The sequence below is a fragment of the Vespa mandarinia genome, chromosome 6 (genome assembly GCF_050613455.1).
Source record: "Vespa mandarinia isolate Hongniang chromosome 6, ASM5061345v1, whole genome shotgun sequence".
In the NCBI taxonomy this organism is placed as follows: domain Eukaryota; kingdom Metazoa; phylum Arthropoda; class Insecta; order Hymenoptera; family Vespidae; genus Vespa; species Vespa mandarinia.
Genome location: NC_140815.1, coordinates 3,965,001 through 3,977,500, shown reverse-complemented (window position 1 = coordinate 3,977,500; position 12,500 = coordinate 3,965,001). Strand labels below are relative to the sequence as shown.

The window sequence follows — 12,500 nt, the reverse complement described above, 5'->3', positions numbered from 1 at the left end:
CCAACCCACCCACCCACCCATCCACCCTAGGAGCTTTATATCCATCATTTTGTATTTCTCGCAGACATAAAAATCTATACCATCTCTCCGCCCACCGGAGCACCGGCGGTAGCAGCGCCGACACCTCCGCCGCGTTCCTGGCTTCGCCAAGCGAGAGACCAACGTTTCGCCACCCATCCACCTTCGACCCTTCGACCGGAGCCAAAGCTTCCCAACGCGCTTTCCTGCACCGCGTTCCTTTCTCTCTCTTTCTCTCTCTCTCTCTCTCTCTCTCTCAGTTTTTCTCTTACTCTAACTCCCTCGCACACAAGCGTACGCGCGTTGGTATAAACACACACACCCATACAGACATACACAAGCACACAACAAACAAACACGTATGTACGTACGTACGTACGTATGACATGCATACATACGTACTTGTATACATACTTCACTCTTTCTCTCTTTCTTTCTCTCTCTCTCTCTCTCTTTCTCTTTCTCTCTCTTACCATCTCCAGTCGCTACGGAGGGGTACAAATATCGTATTTATTGTATGACGGCTCCACGTATCCCGAGCTAACGCCTCCTGTCAACCCATCCCACCCGGCCGTCCTTCTTCCCTTTTCCTCCCTTCTCTCCTCTATTCTCCTCCTCTTCTCTTTCTCTCTCTCCCTCTCTCTCTTTCTCTCTTTTCACCTTTCTGCTCTACTCTACTCTTCTACTCTACTCTTCTCTTTTCTTCTCTTCTCTCCTCTCCTCTCCTCTCCTCTCTTCTCCTCTCCTTTCGTCTCCTCTCCTCTCTTCTCCTCTCTGCTCCTCTTTTCTCTTCTTCTTTTCTCTTTTCTTCTCTTTTCTTCTCTGCACTATCCCTCCTCGCACCTCCTCACCGCTCTTTTCTTTCTCGCCGACACCTTTGCGACCCTATACCTACTCGTTGCTCCTCCTCGACTCGTGCATCTTCGAAGAAGAACGACGCTTCTTTTTTTTTCTTCTTTACCTTTTTCTCCTTTACCTTCTACCTCCTCTTCTTCTTCTTCTTCTTCTTCTTCTTTTTACCTTCTTTTTCTTCTTCTTTTTCTTTTACTTCTTTTTATCTTCTTTTTCTTCTTTCTCTTCTTTCTTTTTCTATCCTTCTATATCTTTCCCTCGCATACAAAACCGTCCGGCCAAGTTTTCTTCTTCTTTTTCGCGTCCCTTTTACACTTTTATTTCTTTCATACCGTAGAGTTAAATGAATAATTAACATTCTTTTAAGCTGTTTCTCTAAAATCATTCTTTTGAATTTTTATCTTTATTATTGTGATTGTCAGTATTAATAATAATAATAATTATTATAATTATAATTATAATACTAATAATAATAATATTATTATTATTATTATTATTATTATTATTATTATCACGTTTATACCGTCGAAATAATCCTTCGTAAATATAAATTCCTATATGTATGCTCCTATATCGTAACATTCGAGTAGAGATAAAAGGCACGGGATAATTCATTCTCATACTTCACATATGAGACTTTTAATCTTGACAAACGTCAAGCAAGTAATCGTAACAAATGTTTTGAATAAAATAAACAAAATTTAGTGTCGCCCTTTTTTCTTCGTATTTTAACGAGGTAACGAAACGACGCGATTAATTGCGAACGAATAGACATTTTTCTAACGATAATTTCCGGTTGAATAATTGTCTCGAAAAAAAAAAAAAAGAAGAAGAAGAAAAGAGAAAAAACAAACGTAATCTTCGATAAAAATACATAAAAACTTGTCGATTCTTCGTAGACAATAATAAAGTTATTTAATAACGTGAAATAATTTCTAATAAGATTAGAAAATCTTGAAAATCCCTTTTTCCTTCGATTGTATTCGTATCTAGACCATTCCAATTTTCGTCTCTTACGAGAAAAAAAGAAAAAGTATATAAAAGGGAACGCGTTTACGACCGATAAAAGAATCACCGCCTTTCGAAAAGAAAGAGAAAAGGATCGTAGGACGAGAAGGACCATTTCTAGAAAGAAAAAGAGAAAGAGAAAAAGGAGAGAGAAAAAGAGAGAGAGAGAGAGAGAGAGAGAGAGAGAGAGAGAAAGAGTGAGAGAGAGAGATTTCGACCGCGAACATAAGCGGAGGAACGGGAACGGAAGATGAACGTCGAGTGCATCCGATAGCGACGACGATCTATCGAAAAGTCGTTTCAGCTTTTCCCTCCTTTCGTGGAAAACTCTTTGGAGTTTGAAAGCGAAAATCCTTTCTTTCGTTTTATCTTTCTTCTCTCTCTCTCTCTCTCTCTCTCTCTCTCCCTCCCTCCCTCTCTCTCTCTCCCTCTGCCTCTTCTTTTTTCTATTTTTCTCTCATTTTTCTTTTCTCTTTTCTTTATTTTTTCCATTTAAATACCTATGAGATATTTTCTTGTGGTTTCTTAAATATATGCACACATACATACACACATTATATATATATATATATATATATATATATATATATTATAATTGCATGCATATCATACAAATAAATGGATATATAAACATATTTTTACAAGTAATATATAAAAATCATAATAATAAAATATATAATAAATTTAACGCAAAATTATATATATTTATTATATATGTGTATATATATATATATATATATGTATATTCTTAAATTTACTATAAGACCGTTTAATACAACAAATACATCTATAACTATTGTATATATTTATGTTACACATTTTACGTAATAATGAACAGTTTTTCACAAAGAAACTTGTACGTTCTAAAGAACATACACATATTTCCGAATAGGTGCAACCAATTCAAGACGAATACCCGTTACTCAACGACCGCTAGAATAGAAATGACACGGAACGTCGTAAAAGTTAAATTGCAGAGACACTTGCTCGCGATACCTTCTCCTAACGTCGCACTCTCGTCCGTTTCTCTTCTCTCTTTCTCTCTCTTTTCTCTTCTCTTCTCTTTCCTTCTCATCTTTTTCTCTTTCTCTTTCTCTTCTCTTTCTCTTCTATTTCTCTTCTCTTTCTCTTCTTTTCTCTACTCTTTCTCTTTCTCTTCTTTTCTCTTCTCTTCTTGCGATACATCGAGAATAACGGAAGGCAGGCTACGAACGTAGAAACTTTAGCCTTTCCAAGTCGAAGTAATAATTCTTTTTGCCGTGGCGGAGATAAAGCGACGATAAAAGTTTCTCTCTCGATTTTTCCAGCGCGATGAAATTCAAATTACGGCTCGCGTGGCTTGGCGATTTCGTCCTTTGCACGATCGGATTCTTCCTAGTAAAAGAAGAAAAAAAAGAAAGGAAAGAAAGAAAGAAAGAAAAAAGAAAGAGAGAGAGAGAGAGAGAGAGGACGATCAATAAGATCGAACGTGATTTAATTATTTTTTTTCTATCTCTCTCTCTCTCTCTCTCTTTATCTATCTATGTATCTATCTATCTATCTATCTATCTCTATTTCTTGTTATATTCTTTTCACGAAAATGATAACCGTGTAAAAAGTATATATTAAGTTAGCGTTAAATCCTTAAAATCCGATAGAAATGATCACTATGGGGATCCGCATAAAATTTCCATCCCATTTCCTGAATCGCGTCCGGTATCATCTAACTATATAAAATAATGGAAGATTTTTTCCTGGATATGGTGAAAGGGAGCAAGGAGGTAGCCGACGGAGAGGATATCGACTCATTGAATACGCGTAGAACGATTAACAAATTTATTATGAATAGCAAGAATAGGAAGAGAAAGAGAGAGAGAGAGAAAAAAGAAAGAAAGAAGAGTAGCAACTACTACGTGGTGCTCCCGGTGGTGATGAAGGTGGTGATGGTGGTGGTAGTGATGTTGGTGATGGTAGATAGTGGTAGTGGTGGTGGTGGTGGTGGTGGTGGTGGTATATGGATGGAGGTAAAAAAGGGTCGAGGCCGCGATGAGTCGAGCTTCCACGCTTCCCCTAATTACATTTTCATACGAACCGTTTTCCCTCTTTATTTCCCCTTATTTTCCTTGTTGTTGCGCTCTACGAGCATTTTTCCTAAATCCAAGCTGGTCTTTCGGATACTCTCGTATCCCGTCAACGTGCTTGTGTCTCGGTTTTTTACAATACCACCCTCCGCCCCCCACACTATCCACTACTATCTTCCCCCTTCTCCCTCCTTCAACAACCCCTTCTCATTTTCTTGTCCTCGGAGGAATCGTTCAATCCGTTTTTACCCAAGCTTTCGCATGGAACGTCACGAACCGACGAAACCGCGCAATCCACGATAAGCACTAGAAAAACTGTTTTCCCTCTCCTAATCTCCATCTTCCATCCTTCTTCTTCTTCTTCTTCTTCTTCTTCTTCATCTTCTTCTTCTTCTTCTTTTCCTCGTATACCACTATCACCACCCAACACCACTAACACCATCATTATCACCATTACTACCACCATACAATTCTCCTATGTTTTACTCTTCTCGGACAGGTTCGATCATTTTCTTCGTTTCTTTATGAAAAGTCAAAAAGCCAGAATCAAAATGGTTCTCATCGATCAAAGTTCGATGTTACTACTATTATTATTATTACTATTACTACTACTACTACTACTACTACTACTTACTTCTACTAGTACTACTACTATTTTAGTATATTACTACTACTACCTATATGATCGTGGCTGGCCGTACTTTAATACGACACAGGCGCGTTATCGCGAGCACTTTTCATTATTTCCCCTCACTCCAGAGAAAGCTCGTTCCTATCTCCATTGTTCTCCGTGTCTACAACCCGTTTTTGCCGTCAAGAAGAACCCAGCCTTCCAGCCTTTCGTCAACGTCCACCCTCTCCTCTACGTCCCACTCTCTCTCTCTTTCTCTCTTTCTCTCTCTTTATCTCTCTCTCTCTTTCTCTCTCTCTCTCTCTCTCTCTCTCTCTCTTTTCCTTTCTCGAATCTCTCTTCCCTACGCTCAACCCTCACCGCTATATCTTCTTCATCCAAGATAATCGCTTTAATACGTTTTCACCGGCGCTTCTACTGCGAGACACAAAAGGAGTGACGATAGTAATAGTAGTAGCAGTTATTGTAATATAAGTAGTAGCAGTAGTAGCAACAGCGGTAGTAGTAGCAGTAGCAGTAACACTAATAGTAGTAGTAGTAGTAGTGTAGTAATAGTGATAGTAGTAGTAGTAATAGTAGTGTAGTAGTAGTAGTAATAGTGATAGTGATAGTGAGTATATAGGTGATAGTGGTAGTGAGTATATAGGTGATATATAGGTGATAGTGGTAGTGGATAGTCATCGTATTTCTATCTCTCCTTCTATTTCTCACTCATGTAGTAAAAGTTGTTGGTACTTTGGTTATACCATCCTACGGGCAGTCCTTATCACCTTAGGGTAGTACAAAGATAGGCAGGTTAAATAACTCCGCTATCGCGTATTTAAAATCTTTTTCGTTATATACCTATGGTACTTAGATATATTATATATTTTTTTTCTTTTTTTTTTTTTTTTTTTCTTTTTCTTTCGAAGTAGTCGTTTCTTAATATAGAGGTAGCTCGCAATTTTTATGATACACGCGAGAACGATTCTTCTTGTTTTTCGAGTATGTTAAAGTTTGCACGCGTTCGAGAGAGAGAGAGAGAGAGAGAGAGAGAGAGAGAGAGAGAGAGAGAGAGAGAGAGACAGACAGAGGAGTCAAGTTTCATGTTTCTTCTCGCTTCGATCCTGCGAAGATCTCGCTAACAGATAATTGTCTTAATTAACTGTCGCCTCTTGTACATGCACGTATTAACGAGATACACTTTCCTCTTGTCAAAGTAGTGGAAACACCATCAAGAGGAGTTCGGAGACGAAGATAGAAAAATGAGTAAAGAGAAGGAGGAAAAGGTGGTGGTGAAGGATGAAGAGGAGGAGGATTAGGAGGTGGAGGAGGAGGTAGAGGAGGAAGAGAAAGAGGAGAGGAGTAGCGGAGTTCGAAGATCGTTCGATTCCTCTTAGCCTCTCGCGCCGCGCGTTTGTTTACAAAAGATCCGAGAGGTGGAAGAAAGAGCGAAGTCGTAAGAGAAAAACTCGACAGTGTGTGTGTATTTGTGTGTGTGTGTGTGTATGTATGTATGTATGTATATGTGTGTGTATGAGAAAGAGAGAAAGAGAGAGAGAGAGAGAGAGAGAGAAAAAGAGAGAAGAAAGAAAAGTAGAAGTAAATAAAAGAACGCTGGAACACCGAGAAGATGAGAGAGGAAGAGAAAGAAAGAAAGAAAAAGATATATATATATGTATATATATATATATAAAGAAAGAGAGAGGGAGGATGACGCGAACTCGTAGAAGGGAAAAAAAGAGAAATTCGAGGATTCTCGAGGCGAAGAGTCGAGTGGTTGGGCGGTCGAATAATAGAGCTGCCCTTAATACCGTCATCCCCGCTGCGTCGGGTTAAACGAGGGAAGAAGCTGCCGAAGAGGGAGGAGAGATACTGCTAGTGGTGCCTCTACTGGCGATGCCGTTAGAAAATAGTAGTAGTAGTAGTGCACTGTAGTAGTTGTATAGTAGCGGTGCTACTACCAGTAGTAGTATCAGTGTTAGTAGTAGTGGTGGTAGTGGTGATGGTGATGGTGGTGGTGGTGGTGGTATTGGTGATAGTGATGGTGGTGGTATTGGTGATAGTGATGGTGGTGGTAATAGTGGTAGTGGTGGTGGTTGTTCATGCCGAGGAGATGCGAGTTAGTAATAGTGGGGATGCGGAATAGAAGGGATGATAACATTTGTATCATATTTAACGCTAGAACGAGCAGGTTAAGGGGTGGAAGACACCCTCCGCCTCTTTCTTCGTCTCCTTCGGCCTCTCTTCTCCTTCCTCCCTTCTCTTTCTCACTCCCTCTCTCTCCCTCTGTCTCTCTCTCTCTCTCTTTCTTTCTCCGTCATTCTCTTTCACTTCCTCCTCCTCCTACTTTTACCCTCCGTGGCCACTCTCCACCCACGAGCGTCCTCCGCCGGCCGAGTAATACCACTGAAATCAATACCACCACACTTTGCCTTCTATTTACTGAGACTCATCGTCCGTACACAAATTTATTGCTTGTCCCTGGCAGCTCGAACGGACTTCGCTCCTCCGCCTAACCTATTCTTCCTCTCCTCTCCTCTCTTCTCTTCTCTTCTCTTCTCTTCTCTTCTCATCTCATCTCTTCTCCTTCTCTTCGTCTCTATCCTCTTCAGTTTTCCCCTCTTACCGACAATTTTGCCGCTTCTCGGCCCCTCCCCTCTCCTTTCCCTCAATGACCATATCGCGTCGCAATTACGATTCGAATCCCCCGAGCAAATTGTTCGTTCTAAAACGTGCCACGATCACGTGTTCGCTTCACAATATTCCCTATATCAGCTTACACCATAAGAATTAATATTAAATAATCCAGAGATCAATTCTCTTGATATTTCGTTCATTCGATACCAAAAATATATCCTTTCTCTGCCTTCTCCTTTTTTCTACTTCTTCTTCTTCTTCTTCTTCTTCTTCTTCTTCTTCTTCTTCTTCTTCTTCTTCTTCTTCTTCTTCTTCTTCTTCTTCGTTTTTCTTCCTTTTCTTTTTTTTTTTCTTTTCCTTACGAATGATTCGTACTTAGGTATACGAACGACTAGAAAAGCAAAAGTAGAATTCGTGCGATCGAATAATGGCCGGGCATATACTCGCTGGCAAAAGCTTTTGATTACGAAAGCACTTTCGACTCGCACGGCCCTTGTAAATTCAACGAGTAACTATGTACTCCGACGCAAACGGAGACGCATAGTCGTGTATATACCATCGCTACGATACTTTACCCATTAACTTAACGCGCAATCAGAACGCGAGATGCACCTTAGGAACGAGTATCGAAATTAATAATGCATCTCCGAAGGAAATACCGGTGTGTCTCTACGCTCTCAGAGTAAATGTAGGTCGAGTCACTCATGTAGGCGTAACTACAACTGTCGAGGGTCTCGTTTATATACATATACATGCATGTATATATATATATATATATACATGTAGACACAAATATATATACACAAATACGTGTACATACGTACATATGTACGTACGTAAATATACACGAACATATATTATTTTCTTTACGTGGATAACTTTATAAATAATATATTAATTTTAAAAGTAAACATGTTTTGTATTGTTTGGTTTTTTGTCTTTCTCTTTTTTTGTCTCTTTTTTTTTTTATATCTTTATTCGTTCTTTCTTAATGATCATTATTTTTTCTCTTTGCAGGATAGCGACGGCGAGAAAAGCGATCAGGACTTAGTCGTTGACGTGGCGAACGAGGTATATTTTAATTAATAATTTTTTGGTTCAACGACACGAACAAGAAAAAAGAATTTTTTGTTTTTCTTTTTAGTCCATGTTTAGAAATAGACTGCGACGAGTTCACGAATATTTTCAATTATAAAAGAGTTGCAAAATAAATATGATAGAAAAGTGTATCTTCTAAACTATTATTATTTTTTATAATATTTACGAATCCTTCTGAATCTTAAAGTTTTCGTATATAAAAAGAAAAACGTGTGTATGTATGTATTTATTCACGCGCGTGTGTGTGTGTGTGTGTGTGTGTGTGTTTGTGTCCAGTCTATCATCTAAACAATTAAATGAATTAATTGGAAATTTATATCTAAAATGAAATTATTTTGATAAATTTCGAATCAATTTATTGTTTCTCTTCGATTTAACTTCCGGTTTAAAAACAACGCTTTATTATAATATTAAATAAATTCGTAAAAGAAAATCGACAGAAAGAAAATATAAAATTACATAGAAATGTTTAAAATAATAGATAATTCATAACCATGTATTTGTAACAGAAATTTTCTATGAAAATAAATCAAAGTTATCAGATTATAGAAAATTTTAATTTGCGAACTTAATAAAAGATTTCGATCCTATTTTAAGTTTACTAATAGGATTTATATATACAATATTTTAACGCATAGATACAGATTCATATACATTAGTATGAATGCATATGTGTGTGTGAGTGTGTGTGTGTGTGTGTGTGTGTGTGTGTGCGTGCGTGCGTGTGTGTGCATATGTGCGTGTATGTGTGTGTATGTGCGTACGTATGAATTTTACAATCTAAACGTTCAAGCGTATTAACTTGAAATTTAGAACAAAAATTAGTATCGCACGTTGCGAACATCCATGGGTAATTTCGCTTTAATTTAACTTTCGGTTTTGAAACTAAACAGGAATTTCATAAAATTAAGAAATTTATTAAAAATTGCATATATATATATATATTATATATATATATATATATCTCACGGAAATGAATTAAATAAAAGGTCTGCAGAAACATTAGAAATAATATTTAGTCATTAATATGAGACTATATCGATATATGAACGAATAATTTCAATTCGATAATAACTATCGACTTCGTGATAGCGGAAATATAAAAAATTAAGATTGAAGATAAAGAATGATCTATTAAAAAATCATATAGGTACATATTGATATTATGGAAATAAAAAAAAAAAAAAAAAAGATAAATAAATTTTGGCTTCTTTTCTTATTTTCTTTTTTCTTTCTTTTTTTTTTTTTTTGTTTTTTTCATCTTCTTTTCTTTCTTCGATGTATCAAAATATAGGTAGAGAATAGGATCAATAGTTCGAATAATATTTCAAAGAAATCATTTTATTTTCGCAATGCAGGAAGGATCGTCGCCGCATGCAAATGGCGAGCATTCGGATCCCCGAGAAAATGGTACCCTAGAGAAACATGGTGCACCGGGTCACATCGGTGGACCAGCTTCAGGAGTAGGTTCGACCTCGGTCAAGGACAGGCCACCTTCGCGAAGCGGAAGTTCTTCCGCTCGTAGTACGCCGTCTCTGAAAAGTAAAGATGTAAGATCTTGCGGAGAGCAAGCTTATTCGGTGACGATTACGAGGCGAGATTCTACGAGACTAACAGAAAAAGAAAATATACCAATAAAAAAGAACACAACAAAAAAATGATATCGTTATATCGATGAATTTTTTGTTAGAAGAAAAGAAAAAAAAAAGAAATGTAACCCTTTCTACTCGTATTTTATACAAATATATATATATATATATATATATATATATATATATATATATATATATATGAATGATTGTTTATATTGAAAAATTTTCCTTTAAAGGATGATGTCAAAATTCTTGATAAAATTAATTCCGAGCATCGCTTTGGATCGTCACTAGAAAGTAAAGAAAAGCCGGTTATCTCTTTGCTACTTAATAAAAAGAAAAAAGAAAATACATTCAGGATGTTCCATTGTCGAAATATTTAGATCTTCTGTCGTTAGTTAACCCTAATTGTGCCTGTGGGACGTAGGATACCCCAGAGAAATTTTGAACTCAATTAAAACAATTTTGCCCATTGCAGGATTCATGAATTTTCTTTTAATAATGACAGAATTGAAAATACACTTTCAAATCTATTTGATTATTACTGTCAAGGCTTTAAAAAATATACAGTATTTTTTTTTTTTTTTTTTTTTTGGAGTCAAAATTATTCATTCTGTATAAAATGAGAACTGTTGTTCAAAGTGCCTGGGACGTATAGCGCACCCCAAGTGCACAATTGGAAATTATTTTAAGGGTTAACTAGGGTTAAAATAATATGATATAGTGTTGAAAATATTATTGAACATAATATTAATTGACAGTTGAAATGTTCATTTAGAAATCATTCGAAAATTTTTGTCAATCACGTTGATGAACAATTTAAAAACTTTTATAATCTGTTTTGTTCTTTATGTTCGTATAAGAAATTGATAAGTTCGTATAAATTTTTAAGAAAATGATAATGAAACAACCTGTGATCGTTGATTTATACGACTCCCCCGTTGTCGTCGAAAAATATATGATGCTTTTTTTTTTATTTTTTTTGTATAACCAAAAAAAAAAGAACATCGCGGAACTAACAATTCAGGTCGACAAACCGGGTACACCTGTGGCGGCGGCGAGGGGCTCGCGCAGTTGTACGCCAACTATGGGCGGCATCCCTGGGCCCTTGGCATCGCGGGTCTATCATCCGCCATCGTCGCAGCAAACGCCACCACAGGGTTATCAGGGCTTGCCATCCCGCGGCAATGAGCCGTCGCAGTCGCCCTCGCCCTACAACAACTTGCCCTACGCCAGACCATCCATGGTGACTTTCGATCCCATCAATCTCGTAAATTCATTTCTTCGATTCATCTCAATTCCAATTGTATCTTTCGAAATAGAGAAAAAAAAATATATAGATAGAGATAAAGATGGAGATAGCGACAGAGATAGAAATATAAAGATAGAGAGAGAATTTTATTAAATGTAATTAACCTATTTCGTATGTACTAATTTAATATGTTAACGTTTTACTTTTTTCAGCTCGGTTTCGACGGTCACGTGAGGATACCCTCGAGTAACGGACTGAGCAGCATTCCGGGTGGCAAACCGTACGTAATCCAATTAGTCCTAATCTAATAATTGTGGTATTTAGTTTAACATAAAGATAAACTCCGAAGAAAGATAATTGAGAATTCGTTCGTGACTATTCTCAGAGCGTACTCCTTCCATATGAACGGCGAGGGCCAACTGCAACCAGTATCTTTCCCCACGGATGCTCTCACAGGACCCGGTATACCTCGTCACGCGCGTCAGATCAACACTTTGACTCACGGTGAGGTCGTATGCGCGGTCACGATCTCGAATCCAACAAAATACGTTTACACCGGTGGCAAAGGTTGCGTCAAAGTCTGGGACATTGGTCAAGGCAGCAGTATTAGCGCTAAACCTGTCTCGCAATTGGACTGTTTGCAGCGCGACAATTACATCAGGTCACTCGAGACTATATTTCTATGTGTCCATTATCAGGGTGGTGATAGGAGTGGGAATTAATTGGGTTTTGGGGAAATCATGGAGAAATATAGAAATTAATTTGTTTAAATCTAACGTCTGCCTTATTATTTTCCGTTTTCCCATTAGGTCGGTAAAGTTACTTCCAGACGGTAGAACGTTGATAGTAGGCGGTGAGGCGAGTCAACTGAGTATCTGGGACCTGGCCAGCCCAACGCCGAGGATCAAGGCCGAGTTGACCTCCTCAGCGCCAGCCTGTTACGCCTTGGCCATCTCGCCGGATTCGAAGGTCTGTTTCAGTTGCTGCAGCGACGGTAATATCGCCGTCTGGGATCTCCAGAATCAAACGTTGGTCAGACAGTTCCAAGGACATACGGACGGAGCTTCTTGCATCGACATATCGGCCGACGGCTCGAAACTCTGGACCGGTGGCCTCGACAATACCGTAAGATCGTGGGATCTACGAGAAGGAAGGCAACTTCAGCAACACGATTTCACATCTCAGATATTCTCATTGGGATACTGTCCTACCGGCGAATGGCTAGCTGTTGGCATGGAGAATTCTAACGTCGAAGTTCTACATGCCACAAAGTTGGACAAATATCAGTTACATCTGCACGAGTCCTGCGTTCTATCCCTTCGTTTTGCTTCATGCGGCAAGTGGTTCGTTTCCACTGGCAAGGACAATCT

General features: G+C 38.1%; 2 protein-coding genes across 17 annotated transcripts in view; one reads left to right on the top strand and one right to left on the bottom strand.

Moving 5' to 3' along the window:
* gro (TLE family member transcriptional corepressor groucho) overlaps positions 1-12,500 on the top strand; it is a 101,658-nt gene that overhangs the window by 87,169 nt on the left and 1,989 nt on the right. For 7 of the 12 annotated variants that reach the window (XM_035864622.2, XM_035864610.2, XM_035864623.2 and 4 more), the window contains 6 exons: positions 8,206-8,259; positions 9,645-9,836; positions 10,882-11,148; positions 11,343-11,410; positions 11,516-11,791; positions 11,940-12,500. The exon at positions 11,940-12,500 is cut by the window's right edge and continues 43 nt beyond it. In XM_035864622.2, the coding sequence (XP_035720515.1) occupies positions 8,206-8,259; positions 9,645-9,836; positions 10,882-11,148; positions 11,343-11,410; positions 11,516-11,791; positions 11,940-12,500 (1,418 nt within the window). The remainder of the gene's footprint in view (positions 1-8,205; positions 8,260-9,644; positions 9,837-10,881; positions 11,149-11,342; positions 11,411-11,515; positions 11,792-11,939) is intronic. The other 5 variants (XM_035864620.2, XM_035864619.2, XM_035864617.2 and 2 more) reach the window with 5 other exon arrangements.
* Positions 12,250-12,500, bottom strand: part of IntS3 (integrator complex subunit 3) — a 15,802-nt gene continuing 15,551 nt past the window's right edge. For all 5 annotated transcript variants that reach the window (XM_035864601.2, XM_035864602.2, XM_085657911.1 and 2 more), the window contains exon 11: positions 12,250-12,500. This exon is cut by the window's right edge and continues 721 nt beyond it. The gene's annotated coding sequence lies outside the window, so the exon portion shown is untranslated.